The sequence below is a fragment of the Lathyrus oleraceus genome, chromosome 4 (assembly GCF_024323335.1).
Source record: "Lathyrus oleraceus cultivar Zhongwan6 chromosome 4, CAAS_Psat_ZW6_1.0, whole genome shotgun sequence".
In the NCBI taxonomy this organism is placed as follows: domain Eukaryota; kingdom Viridiplantae; phylum Streptophyta; class Magnoliopsida; order Fabales; family Fabaceae; genus Lathyrus; species Lathyrus oleraceus.
This window is the reverse complement of record NC_066582.1, coordinates 477,893,750-477,916,722: the sequence shown is the minus strand read 5'-3', so window position 1 is coordinate 477,916,722 and position 22,973 is coordinate 477,893,750. Positions and strand designations below refer to the sequence as shown.

At 32.1% G+C, this 22,973-nt stretch overlaps 2 protein-coding genes across 2 annotated transcripts; one reads left to right on the top strand and one right to left on the bottom strand.

Moving 5' to 3' along the window:
• The first annotated feature begins 5,553 nt into the window (after positions 1 to 5,553).
• Positions 5,554 to 11,975, top strand: LOC127076304 (uncharacterized). Its single transcript, XM_051017920.1, has 10 exons — positions 5,554 to 5,931; positions 6,359 to 6,402; positions 6,507 to 7,239; positions 8,658 to 8,790; positions 8,981 to 9,576; positions 9,742 to 10,090; positions 10,218 to 10,485; positions 10,590 to 10,682; positions 10,907 to 11,365; positions 11,457 to 11,975. Exons 1-10 carry the CDS (start codon positions 5,751 to 5,753, stop codon positions 11,796 to 11,798), a joined length of 3,198 nt encoding a protein of 1,065 aa, XP_050873877.1. The 5' UTR covers positions 5,554 to 5,750; the 3' UTR covers positions 11,799 to 11,975.
• Positions 11,976 to 13,028: 1,053 nt separating this feature from the next.
• LOC127138052 (uncharacterized) lies at positions 13,029 to 14,245 on the bottom strand. The gene is made up of 4 exons (XM_051064458.1): positions 13,936 to 14,245; positions 13,689 to 13,861; positions 13,353 to 13,568; positions 13,029 to 13,271 (listed from the first exon to the last, which is right to left on the bottom strand). The coding sequence occupies exons 1-4, from the start codon at positions 14,243 to 14,245 to the stop codon at positions 13,029 to 13,031; spliced, it is 942 nt and encodes a 313-aa protein (XP_050920415.1).
• Between the last annotated feature and the right edge of the window lie 8,728 nt (positions 14,246 to 22,973).

The window sequence follows — 22,973 nt, the reverse complement described above, 5'->3', positions numbered from 1 at the left end:
TTAGGTGGATTTTAGAATCAAGATTAGGGTAACTTGGTTAATTCATTAGGATTCTAGACCTCAATCCATTGTACATAGTTCATAACTGATTTTCATCCCCACTGATTGAGTTGACCAAAGTTTACTTTGGTCAACCAAATCCTTTGATTGATGATCATTACATATGCTTGTTCAAGTGATCAAAAGTATATTGATCACTTAATAAGGCAAGTCTCTGTAATGAAGCTACATTGGAGCTCAAGACTTTAACTCAAGATCAAGACTTCTAACTTCAAGTCAATACAAGTCATGCAATGCAGACAGGTTGGGCTACTATTCAAGCACAACAAATGTGTATAAACATTTGTAAATCATGATTCAAATTGTGTGTCATGAGCCTTAAGTAGTAGAGAAGGGGTGAGAGGGGGCATTCATATCCTCATTCTGAATATCTTTGGGTACAAGATGAATGACCCAGTTGCTCAAAGTATTCACCTATATTCATAGACTTAAGTACAATTCGAATCAAATGATTATCAAGTCTCTTTGTTCACAAACAATATTTCATCATAAGAAGCATCAAAGAGAGTCTTATTCAGCAACTTGTCAGTTATGATTGGGATCACATGCCATGACCTTGAGCAGTAACGAAGGGGTGAGAGAGAGCGTTCATATCCTCATTCTGAATACCTTTGGGTATGAGACGAATGACAAAATTGCTCAGAGTATTCATATTTAATCATAAACTTTAGTATGGTTTAAGTCAAATGATTGCCAAGTCTTGTGCAACATCATTATCATCCCCCTTTTAGTTTAAACATCATTCTTCTGGTTTAAACACCACAATTGTCTCTTTAATCGATTTAAACACCACCTTTTTGGTTTAAACACCAACCTTTTGGTTTAAACACCGCTTTTCAAGTTTAAATACCGCCCATTTAGTTTAAACACCATTTTTCAAGTTTAAACATCATTCCTGGTTTAAACACCATTACCATTGCTTTGGTTAAGCACCATTACCATTGCATTGACATAAACCTTTTTCCGGTTTAAACACCGACCCTTTGGTTTAAACAACACCTTTATAGTTTAAACATCGATCTTTTGGTTTAAACACCGCTTTTCAGGTTTAAACACCGCTTTTCAGGTTTAAACACCGATATTTTGGTTTAAACTCCACATTTTCGGTTTAAACACCGATTTAGTTTAAACACCAATTTTTAGGTTTAAACACCGTTTTTTAGGTTAAAACACCGTGATATATAGTTTAAACACCACACTCATATTACCCTTTTGGTTTAAACACCACCATCCGGTTTAAACACCATTATCATTCCCTTTTGGTTTAAGCATTACCTTCATTCAACAGTTGGTTTAAACACCACTACCCGATTTAAATACCATATTATCACAACCCTTGGTTTAAACACCACTATCCGGTTTGAACACCATTATCATCCACCTTTTGGTTTAAACACCACTTTGTCGGTTTAAACACCACTTTTATTCCACCTTTTGGTTTAAACACCACTATCCGATTTAAACACCACCACACTCTTATTACCCAGTTTAAACATCACTTCTATCACAACCCTTGGTTTAAATACCACATTCATATAACCCTTTGGTTTGAACACCACTACCCGGTTTAAACACCACATTATCACAACCTCTAGTTTAAACATCATTATCCAGTTTAAATACCATTATCCTCCACCTTTTAGTTTAAACACCACTCTACCGGTTCAAACACCAACCCTTCGGTTTAAACACCATTTTTATCCTATCTTTTGATTTAAACACCACAACCCTATTATTCGGTTCAAACACCACATCCATCAATTCTATGTCAATTTACACCACTTTGTAACTTTAAATAACTCTCTATAATTTCACATAAATGACCTTTTATCTTTAGTTCAAACACCAGTCATATCTCTTGTCAAGTTTAAACACTAATTCTATCAAGTTTTCCTTTCTTTGTTTGTCTTAGTTCCATGAACTACGGATCTCTGAATTTCTCATTGCATGATGAGAATACGTATGCACAAGGGTTCGAATCCTTGACGAACATATTTAGTATTAATTATTCTTCTGCCTTAGGGCGCCATCCATATCTTTCATCATTCATTATCCAATATCTTCAATCATAAATCATTCATCTCAGTGATATACTGCTTCTTTGGACCAAATACAATATTTTTTTGGATTCCATATATACCTTTTGGACCAATAACCAATGCCCACCTTTGAACCAATAGATGTTTGTCTTGTATAGACACACATTTCCTTTCCTTTTATTTTTGGCCAATATGCATGCTTTACTCTTCAGTTCAGATTTAATTCCCCTATGGATTCAAACAATACCATTATCTTTTAGTTCCAAATTATACCTTTCGTCACTTCTGCCAAATCTACCTTTTCTGTCTTAGTTCCACAAACTACAAAACTCTACATTTCTCATTACACAATGAGAATACGTAAGCACGAGGATGTGTATCCTTGGTGAGCATATTAATTATTTTTCTCACCATCATTCCATTCGCCTTCCATTATTCACCACTCAATACCTTCAACATTCATCAATGATATACTTCTTCTTTGAACCAAATACAATATTCTTTAGATATCATATATATCTTTGAGCCAATAACCAATGTTTGCCTCTGAACCAAGAGCCTTTTTGTTTCTCTCGTTAACAAACTATTCCTTTTTTACTTACCTTGCAACCTTATATAGGAAAAACCCTTTATTTTCTGCCATACCATATATTTGTTCATGCTTCGACTATACCATATATCGGTTCATGTCACATTTCTCATGGTTAAAATATATCTACCTTATGGTCTCAAACAACATTATCATTTGTTTTAAACCATACCTTTATCACAACTTCTTTCATCTTCCACCATTAGTTTCACGAACTAAGAAACTCTGAATTTCTCATTGTACGGTGAGAATATGTAGGCACGAAGATTTGAATCCTCCGCGAACATATCTATTATTATTAAACCATTTTCCCCTTTATCCTTTTGCGAGTAATCTTTAGATAGTAACACCCATTTGAGCAAATAACAATCAAAATGGTTTCCGTTGAGTACAACAGATGTGAGGGATGCTAATATCTTCCTTCCTCTTGCATAACCGACTTCCTTACCCTATTTCTCTTTCCCCGGGTTTTATTGATGTTTTTCATTTCCTTTGGGAATAAATAAAGTTCGATGACGACTCTGTTGTATATTTGAGCGTGCGATGCGCTCGGGTATTTTTCGTGTAGCTTCAACCATGATTTATATTTTGTATTATTTTGGGCATATGATGTAATATATGCGAGACATTGTGTAATTCTTCCACTATTACATTTTGTTTCCATACCTAAATTAACAGTTTAGTTATGTGATTCTAGATACACATTTAATTAGGTTGTTACAAGTACATGAACTAATCATAAATATTATAAAAATTTTTCCCTTCAAAATAATAAAATACTTAAAATGTGTTTTGTCAAAGGTTTTAAAAACCCTCACTTGTCGATACTTCTCTCTTAGCCGCATTCTTTAGATTTTGAAGAACCCTAATCCCAAAACATACATCACAAAGATCCCACAGTATTGAAATTTATCCACTAGAAATTTAATGCGTCGAATTTTGATAGTGTGGGTTTAACATAAAAAAATGAACTCCCTTTTCGCAAGATCTAATATCTTTATTTGCATTAAACAATATTACTTGCATGTGAAAAATTACCTTAATTACCTATTTTTTTTTGTATAAGTCTCTCGAGACAATCAATGTTTAGCACTTTGAACGTGTCTTCTTTTTATGTCTATATTTTATTTTGCTTTGAAACGAGCTCTTCACATTTTTCAACATTTCATCTGATTTTGCTCGAGGTTGTTTTATTATCTTTGAATTTTAAATGTAACCAATACGTATAAAACTTAAAATAACTCAAACGTTCATTAATACATGATCTAATAATATATATTTACTCGTGTTTTAAATATGTATTATACCTTAAAATAAAACAATATGATGAGATATACAATTTTAAATTTCTATGAATTAGGTAAGTAAAAATAAACTAATTGTCTACCCGAGTTATATCAAAGTTCAAACATAGACATTATTGATGTTCGTATTCGTCTTACATCACATTTTGTTGTAGTTTCCTTCTTTAGGCTTCAATATAATTTAGATTAATCTTAAAATTGAAAGCTATTTAATTTAAAAATAAAATCATACATAGTTCAATTTGATTTGAATAACTCATAAAAAATTGATAAAATCTAATACTAGTATAATTTATGGTGATTTATTTTAGATAAGTTTTTAAATATTCAAATTAATATAGTAAAGTATTTTATTTATTTTATTAATAGTAGGATGAAATAATAGAATATTTATACTATATTTAAAATTAGAGATTAATAGCTATATACGCGACGATTAAGGAAAATTTGTTTATACATACATATATTTATAGAGATAAAAATTATCTTTTTATGAAATTTGATTGAATGGACATGTAAAATATACATCGTACTAATTAAAATAAAAATTATTCTTTTAAGTCAATTTAATTATTGTGCAAAGATATTGAATTGCAAGTACACGATATTTTACTCATTCATTTTTAAATGTTAAAATTTGATTATCAAACTATATTAAAAGTAAAAAAATAAAAATAAAAACGATATATAATACATCATAGTAATAAAAAACAAATAAATTCTTATATATATATATATATATATATATATATATATATATATATATATATATATATATATATATATATATATATATATATATATATATATATATATATATATATATATATATAATTTCGTCAATTTGATCTGATTTTAAAAAACAAATATAAAACTTAATATTTCACCAAAATATTTATTTTTTATGATTTTAATTAAACTTTCTAAATCAAATATAGAATATATTAGAAACTAAAAAAAATGAAATCTATTGACTTATGTCTTTTAAAAGTCTTTCGAAAATGTATTGTATATTAAAGAAAATATTTTACTTTATATGATAAAAAAATTTAAAAAATATATTTTAATGAATGATTTGACCAAAATTTAAAAACAATTATGTCCTTATACATAATGTGATTATTTTATTCATCCCTCCTTTGAATCAAAAAATTATTTGTTAATATATTATTGAGATTCAATATCTAAAGTACTCAAAACTCCAATCAACTTTTCAATTCTCAAATTGTAGTACAATAATAATTATTATTAAAAGTTAGATTCAAAAGTTTTTATTCGAATTTGAGATTATTTATTATATCTTTTTAATATAAATTTTTTTACACTATTAGTTTATCATTATAAATTTTATAAGTAATTAAAATAAAAGTTTTTTTTTCTAATATGTAATGTTTATGATTATCTTCAAAGTATTTTAATTAAATTCTTCATATTTTAATTAAAATATTTAATTAATACTTTAATCTAGATTACCCAAGGTTATTATTGTAGTTTAATAAACACAGCTAGGGTACATGAACCAATCATAAATATTATAAAGGTTAATTTTTTTCCTCAAAATAATAAAATACTTAAAATGTGTTTTGTCAAAGGTTTTCAAAACCCTCACTTGTCGAAGCTTCTTCTTCTCAAAGCCGCGTTCTTTTTTCTTCTTTAGATTTTGAAGAACCCTAATCCCAAAACATACATCACAAAGTTTTGTTTTTTCTTCTTTTTCTTCTAGTTTTTTCCTCTGGGTACCCTTTGGTTTTCGCTGAAATGGTCCCTGTTTCGAGAACCGAAGGTGGCACTGGTACCCACTTGCTGTCTGCTAAAGTTCGTAAAACTATTCAATCCATTAAAGAAATCGTCGGGAATCATTCTGAGGCGGATATCTATGTTGCCCTTAAAGAGACTAACATGGATCCTAATGAAACTACTCAGAAATTGCTTAACCAAGGTTGGTTTTTTTGTGGGGTCACAATGTTCTCTTTTGAACCCTACTTTTTTTGTGTTCTAAATTATGGATTTTTTTTAGTTTATTTTGAATTCGTGTTTTGTTTATTTATTGATTTTGAATAACCAGCCTTGTTTTTCGATTAGTCATGGGTGGACATTGTATGGAGTAATGTATATGTTTTGTTATTCGGTTAAATAGTTGTTGATTGAGTTTGAGTGTATTGATGTTCTATGAAATGATGGGGGTAGGGTACATGTTGGGCTAATTATCCTGATCATCATGTTTTGAATCATCCATTTGATATCATCTGATTGTGTTTGAATACTAAAAATTGTGTTTTGAGTTAATGTGTGGTGGCTTCGTTCGAAAGAAAATTGTGTAATGGAAATTTGTATTTTCCTAATGTGCATTGTGTTTTGTTATTCAGATCCATTTCATGAGGTGAAGAGAAGGAGAGATCGAAAGAAAGAGGTATTGCCACGTGTATACTTTTAGTGATGGGTTATTCGATCGGGTCTCTTGTATACTTTTTATCTGTAAGTTTCATAATTGATAATAAAAATCTATTGTTGCAGAATCAAAGTGTTGGGAACAGGGGTTCGGGTGGTCAACCAAGGAGGCATTCTGACAATGGTGGTCAAAGAGCCCAATTCCACAACCCTCCGGAGCATAATGTTGGGAATAGGAGTTCGGCTGAATCCGAGAGGCATTCTGATAATGGTGGTCAAAGAGCCCAATTCCACAACCATGCTGAACATAATGCTGGGAATAGGGGTTCGGGTGAACCGGAGAGGCAATCTAACAATGGTGGTCAAAAAGCCCAGTTCCACAACCATTTGGAACATAATGAAGGAAGTAAGGGTTCGGGTGAACCGGTGAGGCGTTCTAACAATGGTGGTCAAAGAGCCCAATTCCACAACCATTTGGAACATAATGTTGGGAATAGGGGTTCGGGTGAACCTGATAGGCGTTCTGACAATGGTAGTCAAAGAGCGCAATTCCCCAATCATTTGGAACATAATGCTGGGAACAGGGGTCAGCCAAGGAGGCATTCTGAAAATAGTGGTCAAGGAGGAGTGCAATTCAACAACCCATCTGAACGTATTGTTGGGAACAGAGAGTCTGGTGAACCAAAGAGGCATTCTGAGAATGGTGGTCAAGGAGTGCAATTCAACAACCCTTCGGAACATAACCTTGACAACAAGGGTTCCGGTGAACCAAGAAGACACCCCGAAAATGGTGGTCAAGGAATGCATTTCCACGAACATAGAGTTCGAAGGACAAATTATTCTCGAAATCCTTTACCAAGTAATATTCTTATTCTTATCTTGCATATATTTTAAGGGTTTAAAGAACGAGTTCCTGATTTTTTTCCACTTGTAGATTGTCAATGCAAATGTTAAATCGTTTGAATATGTTTATATTCTCGACTAATTTCTTAATAGTGCCGATCGCGGATCATCATTTTTATGGAATTGAAACTAATAATGACTAACACAGCATCGGCGAAGCCACTGAACTATGCTGCATTTTGGTTTTTCTTTGTTGTCCTGGTATGCTTGTCCTTCGGACAATGCTATATGTGTTGCACTGCATTTGTCTTCTATTTTTTTAAGGTTTAGACAGGCATATTGTTTGTTTTTTCAAGTTCACCGATCAGTTTAACAATGATATTTTAGTTATCTATTTACTTCAGACGATTAGTTTGTGGTTTTCGGTAGGATATCTTCATTATTATATGTTTTTGTTAGGAACATAGAGAAATTGAAATGAAAGAAAAATAGAAAGAACAAAAGTTGAACAGAAAACGGAGATTAGAGTTCTTAAAAACCTTCGTAAAGAATCTGCCCTTTCACTCAAACCTATTGAATGTATCACCCTAATATGTTTTCCTCCAATTTATGCCATTCTACTTAATCAACTAATAAAACCGGTGAAAGCTATTCACATTGACCATCTCTTGCCATGCTTTTGCACCTTGAAATTTGTATTATCTCCCCATGCTCTGCTGTTTGTTTAGCTTCTGCCAAGATTATTGCCCTCATACCTTTTTCCGGATATCGGTGCAACAGGCCGATGGTAGCCATAGTGAAAACATTTCCTTCTTTGCTGTCTCTCAAGAATTGCCCCTGTTAGGAAGCGGTTGAACTCCTCTATTTATCGGTGTGATGGTGTTTGCTTTGTGCCCTTCCTTACTTAAACATTATGTTGGTCCAAATATGCTCTTGAATGACCCGAATGATTAAACTTGGGCTAGATCATGAGTGTTATTGTTTGGTGCCTACTAGTTACGCATTGCTCCCTCCACTCTGAATTTGAGTTTGACTTCAGTGGTTAGAGATCAGAATATAACCAAGTGCTGTTCAGTTTTGGTCTTTATCTTGATTTATTTTGTCTCATCTTGCCTTGATTCCATATCCTCCCCAGTTATGATTTTTCGGCTGGACCTACTTATTAGGAACCTAGAGAAATTGAAGTGATAGAAATATAGAAAGAATAAAAAGATAAGTGCACAGTTTGAAATCAGATATAAAATGCAGAATATAATTCTCCCGAAGGGTATAACGATATACAGATAATCACTTTTTTCACTCACAAAGTATCAAGTATACTTGATGAACATTTATTACTTTCCTATCCTAATGATACAACATTGTTATAAACTTATAGTGGTATGTTTGTTGGCATTTTGTATGCACTGATTTTTATTTATGCCAACTGTGCAGACTTCAGCAGAGAGTTCCGTGTAGTCAGAGACAACCGGGTAAACCATATACAGAAAGATAAAGAAGTAAAGCCTCCTTCACAACACTCAAAATCCACCACTGAGAAATTAGCTGGAAACACTTCTGAAAAGGGGTATGCTCTGATCTTCAAATTTCGAGATATAGGTTCAGTAGTTGATATATGCAGATCCCGAACTTTATAACTGATAGAAACCGGTACCAAAGTAGACGTAAGAATTACAAATGAATCTAATGATATGAAAAGATAATGCTCTAATGAAAAGTTCAACAATGTAATGATTCATATGTTTTCTTTGTTCCAGCTTGTCAGCAGCTTCTATTAATCAAAAGCCTTCTGGTGCTAGAAATCATCAGGCTGTAAATGGTCCTTCTGATTCACATGCTAGGCTGTCAAAAGATGCCCCTAGGGCTACAAATGTCGGTGACAAAAAAATTACACCCGAGAACATTCAAGGCACGGTGTCGAGTGCCTCAGCACGGGTGCAACCAATTAAGCCTAACAACATCCATCAAAATTCTTCAGCAACGGCTTCAACCAGTTCTGTAGTTGGAGTATATTCCTCTTCTACTGATCCAGTTCATGTGCCCTCCCCTGATTCCAGATCATCGGGAGCAATTAGGCGTGAAGTTGGGGTTGTTGGTGTTCGAAGACAGTCTTCTGATCACAAAGGGAAACAGTTGTTTCCTCCTAGTAGTTCTCATGCTAATAATTCTGTTGTAGGGAAAGATGGTACATCTTCAGATTCATTTCAATCCGCTGGCACTGTCCAAAAGACTGAACATCTTAGTCAAACTGCTGTAACTGAGCCCTCATTCCCTGGCGTGGCTGTTAGCAGACCATCCTTGAACAATCCGCATAATAGTAGGCCACATCAACAAGTTATGGGACATCAAAGAGGTAAATCTTTCTCTGAACTGACACCACCAAATTATTGTTTTAATCTTACTCTCAATTTAAAGATCTTTAGTAAAAGTATAGCGTAGTGCAACGGTTGTAGTTTACTTTTAAGACTCAGTTAGTCATTTTGTTTCATACCTTAAAATTTGATGGGTTCTGCTGCAGTCTCCCACTCCCAGCATAATAAAGAGTGGAAGCCTAAATCAAGCCAGAAGACAAACAACAACGGTCCTGGAGTGATTGGAACACCCAAAAAAACAATTTCAGCTCCAGCTGAAAATTCTGAAGTTATAGAGTCAGATACAACACAACTTCAGGATACACTTTCACAATTGAATGTATACGAGAACCAAAATGTGATCATAGCACAGCATATTCGTGTTCCAGAGACTGATCGCCGCCGGCTGACCTTTGGTACCGTCGGGGTTGCAACGGAACTTGATTCTTTGATGCTTCAACCTCAGTTTCAATTAATAGGAGCTACTGAAAAGTCAAATGGAGAATCCACTACAAGGTTGGCTTTCATTTAGTGTAGAGAATATTTCTTCAGAGATATTCCGTCATAAATAGCCTACTAATAAGGACATCTTAGTTGATAATATGCATTTTGTAGAGATAATCTTATTTATTTTTAATGTCAGCTTGACTGCACCCGCTTCAGAGTCATCCACCGATAATGTTTCTGGGAGCAAGCAGGTGAGTTTAAGTGATGACCATGTTAGAAGTTCTGAGTCCGAATCTCCAGCCTCTGGTGTTGCTTCTGAGCAACAGTTGCCCGACAACAAAGAATCCTCAAGCTCTCAGAATCTAGACAACTATGCCAATGTTGGATTGGTACGTGATACAAGTCCGTCCTATGCACCGGCACAGTCACAACAGCAAGATTCTCATGATATGCCTGGCTTTTCAGTGAGTGAATATTGCTTTTAATTATTTATACCTTCGACATATGCTACATGTGTCTGTTTTGCATTTTATTGGTTATTTGTTCTCATGTTTATGTTTCCAAACAGGCTTACGACCCTCCCACTGGTTACGATATTCCTTATTTTAGACCTAACATGGATGAAACTGTACGCTCACAGGTTCTTTCACCACATCAGGAGGTATATAATATAATTAATATAAGTAATACATACATAATATAATTGATATATATATTAATGACTTAATAATTAGCGTAAAAAGCGTGGACTAAAAAAAGTATTAAATAGAACGGACCATCATATCTTGTTTGTCGACGAGCACCGGCAGTGTTTTTGTTGGTCTTTTCGTCACTACCTAATTCCTTTGATTCTTACTTCATTTTAACATACTATGGCCAATGCAGGTTTTGAACTCCCATGCTGCAAACAATGCTCCCACATCCACAATTGCCATGGTGCAACAACAGCAACAACAACAACAACAACATCAAGTTGCACAGATGTATCCACAAGTTCATCTTTCACATTATGCTAATCTTATGCCCTATCGTCAGTTTCTATCTCCAGTCTATGTACCGCCCATGGCTGTGCCGGGATACTCAAACAGTGCTCCCTATCCTCATCCTACGAACGGAAACTATGTATTGATGCCCGGAGGCGGTTCCCATCTTAATGCCAATAACCTTAAATACGGAGTTCAACAGTTCAAGCCCGTTCCTGCTGGAAATCCTACCGGGTTTGGAAACTTTGCTAACCCAGCTGGGTATGCCATGTTAGCTCCAGGCGTGGTTGGTGGTGCGTCGGGTCTAGAAGATTCATCTCGAGTCAAGTACAAAGATAATCTCTATGTCCCCAATCCTCAGGTATTTTACGACATTTCCTTAAGTTATTTTCATAAGCTCTTACGAAAATAACTTAATCTTTGGTGCTTATATGATTGCTGCTTATGCATAGGGGGAGACATCAGAAGTATGGTTACAAAATCCAAGGGATCTTTCAGGCATGCAATCGACTCAATACTATAACATGCCAGGACAATCACCACATGCCGCTCCATTCATGCCATCACACACGGGTCACGCCTCATTCAATGCAGCTGCGGCTCAGTCATCTCACATGCAGTTCCCTGGCATGTATCATACACCTCCACAACAAGCTGCTATGGCGAATCCTCATCATTTAGGACCGGCAATGGGAAACAATGTCGGAGTTGCTGCAGCTGCTCCTGGAGGAGCACAGGTTGGTGCATATCAGCAACCTCAATTGGGCCATCTCAACTGGACAACAAATTTCTAAATGTGGGGAGGGGGTTTAGAAAGTAAAAATGGAGCAGGGTTTTAACCATATGTGTACTAGGGAAGGGACTGCAGTAGTAGATATAGAAAAATCGCAGTTTTCGTTGTGAATCGAATATTTATATTGTTTCTTCTTTTTAACAAATGCATTGAGCAATCAAGTTTTCAGTCTCCTTTATCTGCTTGCTGCATGTTTTGGAGTTATTGAGTTTTGACCGAAGAAAGTCAAGAACAATAACGTTTAACTTAACTTTAGTTAATTTCTTTTCTAACATCAATGAGGGGATCACGTAGATGAACAATAACGTTTAACTTAAGTTTAGTTAATTTCTTTTCTAACATCAATGAGGGGATCACGTAGATGAATACACAGTTGCGAATTGTTAATTGATGGTCAATGAATGTAACTGTGTTGTTATTAAATATTCACGTTTCACTGACTGAAAATGAATTTTAAAGTCATAATTCATAAATTCCAAACGTTCAAATATGATAAGTGGATTCTCTTACACCCCAAACTACTAAAAGCAAAAACAATATGGGGCTTAGAAAGATTTTGCCTAATTGAAAGCTTCTCACGGTTGACATTACCGTATCGCTGGTGAACCGTTGCTGACCATTGCATTAATGCCGCTGTCGACATGGTACCGTATAATTGTTGCTCACTTGCTAGCCGTTGCTGTCAATCGAAGTGCCTCGTTATTGCCACTGACACGCATTATCATTTAGATAATAATTTTATCACCCATGACATTCATTGGTCGATGGATACCACTGTTAGGAGACTCTCGATCAATGAATGATCGAATATTCATGTATTGATTTTCTATAAATAGGTTGATGTGCAAAAATATAATTCAACTCACCTAGCAATTTGTTTTATGAGCAAGAAAAGTAGAGTATCGTTGTCCATACATAACGTTGACTGATGCAAGTCCTAAGGATACGTACATGTATTGCTTGGATTGTATAGAAAATGATTTAGATGTCTAGTGTATGTTTTCAGCACATAATGGTGAAGTTAACAGAAGAGTTGAAGGCGCACTTGTGTTGGTTGTTGTTGATTAGTTTGTTAAGAAGCTTTTTGAATTTAATTTGTTGTGATTGTACTTTGTAATTAGAAGTCTTTAATATTAAATATATTCCTTACTGCTTGTTCTAGAAGATATTAAAAATACATTAATAAAGATAACATAATACTTGCTTAAAAGAGGATATTAAAAAAATAGGGTCATGCTACATTTGGACATTTTCTACGCATATGTCCTATTTTGCGACAAATACCACACCTCCTCTTTTCCTTTTCAACGTTGTCCATTTCAGTTCTAATCCGGGTGCTGGTTGAACGTCCTTTCTTCCTCCTTATCATAGATTCATCGTGGCAAAGAGTAGATTTATCGTGACAAAGAGTAAATCCTTCATATCGTGACCAATTCTCCTCATGAGGAAGTCCAAAGAAACTTTCCTTGTAGATCTTGAACACGTTAAGAATTTTGAACACGTATGGTATGTGAATGGATTAGTCCTGACGTATACTAGAACATGCTGCGATTACATGGGAGCAAGATAACTGAAATGCTTGAAATTTCCCACAATCGCACCACTCTTTTCTAAGATCAACGCCGAAAATACCTGTTGGTCGACCATCATTATGATTAATCTTTTCATGGACCATAAAATAGAATCTCTCGTGATCAAATTGCATGACATTATGAGTGCTAGCTTTACTGACTTCTTCAACCATTTCCATATTACAATTATCTGTGAAAATCTGCCCAAAAGCCAACATTTTTGTCCACTAATGGCCTCTTTTACCAAAGAGTGATCCCAATCGATAGTACGTAGAATGGACCAATGCAGTGATCGGTAGGTTTCAGGTTTCTTTGAGTACCGAGTTCATTGCTTCTGCCAGGTTAATTGTCATGTGTCCCCAGCGTTGCCCTTCGTCATATGCCCTTGCCCACTTCTCCCAAGGGATGTTGTCTATCCATGATAAAGCCTCACTGTTTGTTCTTCGGATTTCACCGCGATAGTAATTAAATGTCGTCTCTGTCAACAGATAACCTGTAATAAAAATGTTATAAAAAACATAATAGAAATGAACAAGTATTTGCGGTAACTGAAATTTATATTGTTACCCATGTTAACAACTTTTTTGCGTAGTTCCATGTCTTTAATCTCACGCATGAAGTTTTGCGTAATGTGTCTAATGTAGTAGACGTGTGAAGATGTAGGATATTGCCATCCATTTTCAGGATTGTTATATGCGCTCTTAATCGATTCATGTATGCCTGATATTAGACACATATTGACTTGTGGTGTCACATGTATTCTCAAATTCCTAAGAAAGAAACTCCAAGCATCCTTTGTCTCACCTTCAATTAATGCGAAAGCTATTGAGAAAATGTTACCGTTCCATCCTGTGCCACAACCATCAACAGAGTCCATATATACTTGCCATACAACCATATTCCTTCAACTTGCACAATATGCTTATAATAGGTGAAATCACATATACATGGTCGAAATTCCCCAAAGAGACGATGGAAGATCCTCTTGTCATCCAATTGGGATCCATAATATGAAATCACATGTAAGGTTTGCAATTCTATAATAGTACTAGGAAGATAGATTTTCATTACCAATATCCACAACGGCAGGTCGTTGTAAGATGTCTCCCAATTTCCATACAGTGATTCTATGGCCTTACACTTTGCAATCCATGTTTTTTTTACGAGATATTATGTACCTGTATTTTTCTGCAATATGGGCGATGATCACCTTCACCTTAAGAGAAGGTCGCGATTAACAAGCTCCATTATGTTTTGACTAATCATTTCTTATTTACATTCTAACTATTATATTTCTTATGACAGTTTACATGGATGCCATACCTTCAATGCCCAATGCTTGATTATAGTGATACTCGAGTCTGGAGTGCGACACCATATATTATCTATTTCTTTATTATTGAGATGCATCAGACAAATAGGGTCAAACTCTAGTTTGGGTTTGAACAACAAATCCCTTCTCAATCGGGATGTCTAAGGGAACATCACAATATGATTATGGTCCAAGCATGGGATACACATTGGCAAGATTTGAACAAAGATGAAGTCAAAGAATGGAAAAAAAAAGACATTTGATTTTAGAGGTGAACACAATACTTGGTGAGTCTAAGCCAAGTAGAGAATATATGAATTGGTTTTTGACAATTCCATTTATGCATGTTGCTCTGACAAAATTTTGGAACGAGCCCCGTCAACGTGTCTCTTCTTAAACGCAACAAACTACCGCGTCCATACATCATGACATTTCTCAAATGTACACATCCCAATTTAGGGCCCAACCATCTTCATCCATCTAACAAACATACAATCACACTCAGACCGCACAACAACACACCTTTTATGCCACTTCATCCCAACACCAAATTTCCCACACTCCATTCCCTTAAGCAAGCAAACTATTACTACTACAACCAACAATATCAACACCAAACCACCATACGCCCACCCATACAATACACTCCAATTCCTCAACCAAACTTTGATAACTCAAACCCCACATCCAACACCAAACATTTAACACTACATCCTATCAATTAACTTCTTCACTCAACCCTGATAACGTATACTATCTTCCAATTCAACAAACCCAATCCAAAACCTTCATACAACCAACACATTCACTACCCGACTTTGAACTCACGGATGAACAACTTCTGGATATCCCATGTTTTTCCATTCAAGATTTCAACGGTATGAATATGGGCCATAATACAACACATCAAAATCAAGATCTCTCTTCTAACTCATCTCCATCTCCTCCAAGACAAAGAACTAAAGAGTTGGACAAGGAAAAACGCAAAAAAAAGAGCATCAGATGTAGAACAGGCGGTCCCTATAATAAATAAAATGTATATTATTTATGTCCGATCAATAAAATGTATATTACTTCTTTAAATTATTTAAATACTTAATTATTATAATTATAAATATATTATAAAAAAACAATTTAATTTCAAAAAATTATATATTTTTTAAAATTTATATTATTAAAATAATATATTTATTATTAATTAATTAATATTAATAACATAAATAAATTTAATATAGAAAAAAAAATATTCAACAACTTAGTCGATGAATGACCGAACTTCCTCATACCAAAATTCTGCGCAATGACTCGTCTATTGATTGGACGAGACCCTTCTTAAAATGAAACACTATAGTAAAAAAGTTATATAGTATTGACGGCCATCATTATCGATCACATTATCTCCATCTCATCCCCATCAATCAGAACATTATGATTTTTATTTCTTGAATAATAGAATCATTCCAAGAGATGAATTGAAAGAAGAAGAGTTTGAAATCACTACATTCATGTTGTTGCTTGCTATACATGAAACGTAAAACAAGGGTAAAAATCACATTTAAACTCATCAAGATTAATTACCACTTAAGAACATTGCCTTCTGCTAAGAAATTGTTAAAAGGAAAACAAGTATACAACATTGTACATCTCGATCACATTCCTTCTTTTTTCTAAAGCATAGAAAGAATAAAAAAAAAAAACCAGAAATCGATTCCACACTGAGAATTTGTTAGTTGAAAACAAAAAGAGAGTGTAGCTAGGTAGATAGATTCACTTTAAATTTGTATTATATATGTATAGATGAGTTAATTCCTTGGGATTGATGTAGTCTTTTTCTTTTGATCGATCAAATTCTGAATTTTCATGTTCATTCCAACCCTACTTAGAGGGACATATACCCTTCTCTTTATAGTGCTTTAGACCTTCTTTGTATCTTAAAGGACTAGTGCACGTTCAACTACTAGGACTCACCCTTCAAATAAGTGCTTCTAAATAATTCTTCCAGGGTGTTCCCTATACTTAGCCTTTTATTTTTCTCTTTTCAATTGTACCTCAAAGAATCTCTTAATAGAACTCATCATCATTCTAACACTAATCACAATGTTAACAGCTTTATGCACTAATACACTAGCATATCCCCAAAGGACACAATTTAACATTTATTAAGAAAAAAAAAGAAAATTCGTTTTAAACCCATATAAAAAAATCAAATAAAAACTAAAATCAAGCTGAACCAAAATTGAAAAAAAAATAGAAAATAAATTTTTTTTTTGAAAATAAAATAAAATAATATGAGATGTTAATTGAAGAACGCAGATGGTGTTTGTCATGGTGTTTATCGGCTCTTTAATATTTTTTCTATTTTTCTCGTCAATCAAGGGGAAATATTTTCCGTCCTCATCCCTAAATATCAAGTTTTAAGATATTTTTTATATTTTTAAATAAAAATTATGACACTGATATTTTATTATTTTTTTTCTTTTTTCTTTTTAATATATATATATATATATATATATATATATATATATATATATATATATATATATATATATATTATCTTTCTTTTTTCTAAAAAAGATACATCTTACATCAATAATAAAAAAAATATGTAGTTGCACTTATTAATATTTATTTTTCTATAATAAATAAATAAATATCCAACCGAACCTTTTGCTACCATACATAATCATATAAAAATTCACAGCCAGAATATCTTATAAAAAAATAGCAAATTAAAATGGTCAAATATATATATATATATAAAACTACCTATAAATATCTCACAATACATATAAAAGTATATAACTAAAAAACACCACAATGCATAAAAAAATAGTGAATCAAAATTGTCAAATATTCACCGACAAGTCTTTCTTTTTCTAATATATTAATTATCTTTTTTTTAATAAAAAACATGTATATTTATATTAAAAAACTTTTATATATTATATATATATATATATATATATATATTATATATATATATATATATATATATATATATATATATAAAATTAAATAATATAATTAGAATCAGAGAATTTGGACGTTGAAAGGTATTTCCCCAATCACTCGGAGTGTCATTGCGGAAAAAATCTCCGACTTAGAGTTTTTGAACAAATAATTCATTGTTAATAGTGCAAATTGACATTCTTAAATAATAATTAAACTCTTTAATAAATATCGTGGTTTGAAAAAATTATCTTTTAACCATTTAATAAATTTTGAAATTTCGAACCCATATACTGAATTGATAATTTTGATTCGATTTATCTGAATTTATTTCAAATATCTTTTACTGTTCCAATAACCTTTTATTATATTTCATTCAGCTCGGTTCGATTTTAAAACTAAACCATCGAACATCTTTAACTATAGCCTTCATGCCCACAAGTACCATTAAACAATATAATTAAGATAATTTATGGCTAATTTAGTGCTGATTAATATAGTTGTCCAATTATGAAATTGGAAGCAACATTTTGAAGTATGCTTTATGAGGTCGAAATTGACAATACCTCACATTCCATAGAATAGGGTTCTCCTAGCTAGTGTAATCATACTACTATTTATTTTATTCATAGCCTATCTTTCTGTTCATAATAATCAGCAACTAATTATGAGCCTTTGTTTCACAAACATGTCTTAAGTGATTTGTTAAAGTAAATTTTAATAACAATACAATTGCTATGTAAGAGTTTTCTTGCTCTAACTAACTTTGTTAACCATAGAAAAAATATATAATTTATCAAGCTTTCGCAAACCAATTTTCTTTTATATAAATCGAATATCTCTGCGTGTAAGTATAAAAAATTATCTTTTGAGTTGGAGAAGATCACAATGAACGATAAAAAAACTTCATAATTGAGAAAAAAAAAGAGATTCATATGGAAGCATGAAAGTTGGAATGATTTAGAATGATTTAATATGAAAAATCGTGCAACAATAGTTAAATGGATAGGAAGAAGACGCAGTCATACTTGAATTTGAGTTGAGGAAAAAATATCAAAATGGGCCAAAGCAATATATTTTGTTTTGATTGAATTAGCAAAGGTTGTGTTTGTGGTGGTGACCCACAATTTGAAACCAAGTTTGAGAAATGATGGAGGCATGTCAATTGCATACCAACCCAACCTTTGCAAAGTGTTTTTGTAGTGTGGAGAGGTGTCACTTGAGGTTGATAGATCTATCTCTTTCTTTCTTTTTTCAAAAAAGGAAAAAGTTTATTATTCCAATTTCACATATCCTTCTTTCTTGTGGAAACCACTATATTATATTAATAAAGAAACATTCACAACACATTCTTTAATATAAATCAAATATATATATTTTTTAAATTCTAGGGTTTCATCAAAGTTGAGTTTGGTATAATTTAAAAATTTAAGATTTTATATCTATTTAAAATACTTTAACAATAAGACGGTTGAGAGAGAATATACTTATTGAGTCGTGATTTAAAAAAAAAATAGATATATTGAGTGACTCGCCAAACTCTTCAATAAAATTATGAAGTCAAAACAAATGTCAAATGAATTGAGAAGAAATTCTTTAGTTCCAATCTATAGGAACAAATGAGATACACATAATTAAATAAATTATAAGGGATTTAAAGTTATGAATCATACCATGAAGTTATGGAAAAGAGTGATTGAATGGAGACTATGAAAAAAGACTCAAGTCACCGAGAATCAATTTTAGTTTTATGCCTGAAAGGTGGACCATGGAAGCGATATATCTACTACAACATGTGATGGAGCAGTACCAGATGAACCAACAAGATTTGCATTTAATTTTTATTGACTTGGAGAAGGCTTATGATAGAATGCCTAGAGATATTTTATGGAAAACCCTAGAGAAGAAATGAGTTATGATTGCATATATTCGAACTATCCAAGATATGTATGAAGCGATATTGTCTAGTTTTAAGACACTGGGTGAAGTGACAGATGATTTTTCCATTACAATAAGTTTGCACCAATGTTCAATCCTAAACCCCTACCTTTTCCCTTAGTTTTGGATGTACTCGCAGAACATATCCAAGAGCTAGTAGTGAGATGCATATTTTTTCCAGATGATGTAGTCTTACTTAGAGAGTCGAAGGAGGATTTAAACGAGGGGTTGAAGACGAACTTTAGAAACACATGGATTTCGCCTAAGTAGAAGTAAGACAAAGTATATAGAATGCAAGTTCAACAAAATAAGAAGCGTTTCTACCTTTGAGGCGAAAGTTGAAGATCATCATCCCTCAAGTCACGTGACTTAATTATCTTGGGTCTATAATAAAAAATGATGAAGAAATATAAAGTGATGTAAACCATCAAATTTAAGCTGGGTGACTGAAATAAAGAAGAGATTCAAGACATTTATGTAATAAACACGTACTACTCAAACTAAAGAAAAATTAGATCAGACAGTAGTAAGACCTACGATGTTGTACGAGATAAAACGTTGGACGATTAAGAATCAACACGAGAATAAAATAAGTGTAGCAAAGATGAGGATGATACATTAAATGTATGGTAAGACTAAATAGGATGGGATTATAAATAAAAATATTAGAGAGAGTGTTGGGATAACACCTACTATAAAGAAGATGATGGAAAATAGACTTAGATGATTTAGGCATGTAGAGAGAAGACCTGTAGAATCTGCGGTAAGGATAGTAGGTTAGATGGAGAGAAATCAAACAATAGAGGATGAGGAAGACCTAGAAAAAGATAAATTATTCAGAAAGATCTCAAGATTAACAATTTAGATAAAAACGTGATCCTAGATAGAATATTATGACAAAAGTTGATCCATTTAGTTGACTATATTTAGTGAGATAAAATTTGGTTGTTGTTGTCATATTTACTTTCATATCATTGTTATCAAATTATGCGAATCACTACATCTTACTATTGGAGAAACGATGAACGTGTTAAGAGTTTTATACTAGATAAAATATGACACAAATATGTGTTTATAAGCGGTGAGTATTTCTCATCTTACAAGTGATTTTGAAGCAACGAGTTAAAGCCAATGTAAAAATTTATCACTTAGAATTTGAGTTATATCTAATATAAACGTTACAAAATGGTGATTACAACACTTGTAAAATCACATGCATATCTTATTTAATTAACACAACACTCGTAACACACCTCAAAATGTCTAAGACTTTGTGACCCACGTGGTGGGATAGTGAAATAATTGATAGTGGGTGATCTAGCCGATCTTAAATAGATTCTAATACAATTTTAGAATTATGTTTGATCAAACTTAACTTTATAAAGTCATTTTCATGTTTTATTTATTTATATTGAAACTCTTAATATATTCTCTTATATTCAAGATTGAATACACGAGACATAATTAGAACGATTCGATAGCAATATACTTGATAGAATGTAACCATATAGATTTTAGATATTGCAATCTTAAAATTTAGATGAGATTAAATCAACTTTTTCAAAATTAAATTCCTAAGGTAAAAATTGTATTAACTTATAACTTTATTTTAGATCTAATCATATTTAATTTAAAACTCATTAATATAATCTTTTGAGTTTTTTTTTTAGAATTCAGTATTCGCCCTTAAAATCTGTTAATCCATAGGATCAATCTCACCATCAATTTGTAAAACTCCATTTAAAGACACACCAAAACTCTGTATAGACTAAATAAAACAAGAATTGTTAGAATATAATATAATTGAAATCCAAAATCTTAAAAGAAGTACACTATCAAATCCAAAACTTTTACCAACAAGTTAATCCATATGAGTTAAATTTACAAAATTTAGTTGATTAGAGTTCTAAATTAATGGCACTCATTTAAATGTTATATAAAAAACCTTATTTAAATTAAAATAAATAAGAAAGAAATATAAAAAGGAGTGTGTTAACACTCCACTCTTTTCCTCGCTCTGTGTCTGTGAGTGGTAGACAAGAAATGGTTCACTATCTTAGCATGATTGTTCATAGCAAGTCTTGTAACTTATTCCCATGTGTGCATGTTCTTCTATTTTTAGCAATTTTGTTTTGGGTATCAAACTTTATATTTTACAAGTTTAGTCACCTAATTAAATCTTACAACTATCTTTTATGCTTCATATGAATACTCGACAATTACCATCCAACTAGAGGGCAAATTAATAGTTCATACCTTCATTTCAATCTAATACGTCTTTTATATATATATATATATATATATATATATATATATATATATATATATATATATATATATATATATATATATATATATATATATATATATATATATATTATATATATATATATATATATATATATATATATATATATATATATATATATATATATATATATATATATATATATATATATATATATCAACTTATTCCAAAAATATATATTTTTTTTTTATTCTAAATCATAACCTTTAAAATGAATATAATCTAATGCTTAATTAATATTTTTAGTTAGTTAATCTTTAGATTAGATTCAATTTAAAGACATCTTTTTTTCATATATAATCATCATTCAACTAAAGGGAAAATTATATATTGGAGATCAACTTACTCAAATAGTAAGTTTTTTTAATTTCCTCTAAATCATAGCCTTTAAATTGAATCTAATCTAATGGTTAATTAACATTTTTACTTAATTAATCATTAGATTAGATTCAATTTAAAGACTATGATTTAGAGTAAGGTAAAAAAATATACATTTAGAGTAAGTTGATCCCCACTTTTATATATATATATATATATATATATATATATATATATATATATATATATATATATTATATATATATATATATATATATATATATATATATATATATATATATATATATATATATATATATATATATATATATATATATATATATATATATATATATATATATATCTTGAGTTGTGCATGTCACTCAGAGTGACATGTTAATACTCTCCGTATGATCAGTTTTATTGGATATGGATGTTAGTTGCAATTGCTAGTGAAGATTTATGCAAAGATTGTCTTGTTTGGAGTCTCAAAGTTGAAGAATTTTATAAAGCCCTCAAACAAGACTTGTGACTAAGTCACTTAGGCCAGATTTCGGTCGTGCCTCTTAGGCATAATTTCTGTTTATGATCCCGCCCGAGGAAGCACTAAGTCCCTCAGACAGACGAGAGTTTAACTAGTCTGGAGAATCTAAGTACCTTAGGCAAAGTTATGTAGCTTGGATGATGAGGCCATAAGTCTCTTAAGCGATGCATTAGAACTTTCGGGCAAAACTTCTATCAAACCCTCAGATAAGACTTGTGACTAAGTCCCTTAAGCCA

What these genes read in the sequence shown, in the direction of transcription:
- LOC127076304 (XM_051017920.1), top strand. Translation starts at nt 5,751, where the DNA reads ATGGTCCCTGTTTCGAGAACCGAAGGTGGCACTGGTACCCACTTGCTG. An exon ending in AGTTATGGGACATCAAAGAG is followed by an intron (nt 9,577 to 9,741) that starts GTAAATCTTTCT and finishes GTTCTGCTGCAG; the next exon opens with TCTCCCACTCCCAGCATAAT. An exon ending in ATGATATGCCTGGCTTTTCA is followed by an intron (nt 10,486 to 10,589) that starts GTGAGTGAATAT and finishes GTTTCCAAACAG; the next exon opens with GCTTACGACCCTCCCACTGG.
- LOC127138052 (XM_051064458.1), bottom strand. Translation starts at nt 14,245, where the DNA reads ATGGACTCTGTTGATGGTTGTGGCACAGGATGGAACGGTAACATTTTC. An exon ending in TGGCAGAAGCAATGAACTCG is followed by an intron (nt 13,569 to 13,688) that starts GTACTCAAAGAA and finishes GCTTTTGGGCAG; the next exon opens with ATTTTCACAGATAATTGTAA. An exon ending in TTCAGTTATCTTGCTCCCAT is followed by an intron (nt 13,272 to 13,352) that starts GTAATCGCAGCA and finishes AACGTGTTCAAG; the next exon opens with ATCTACAAGGAAAGTTTCTT.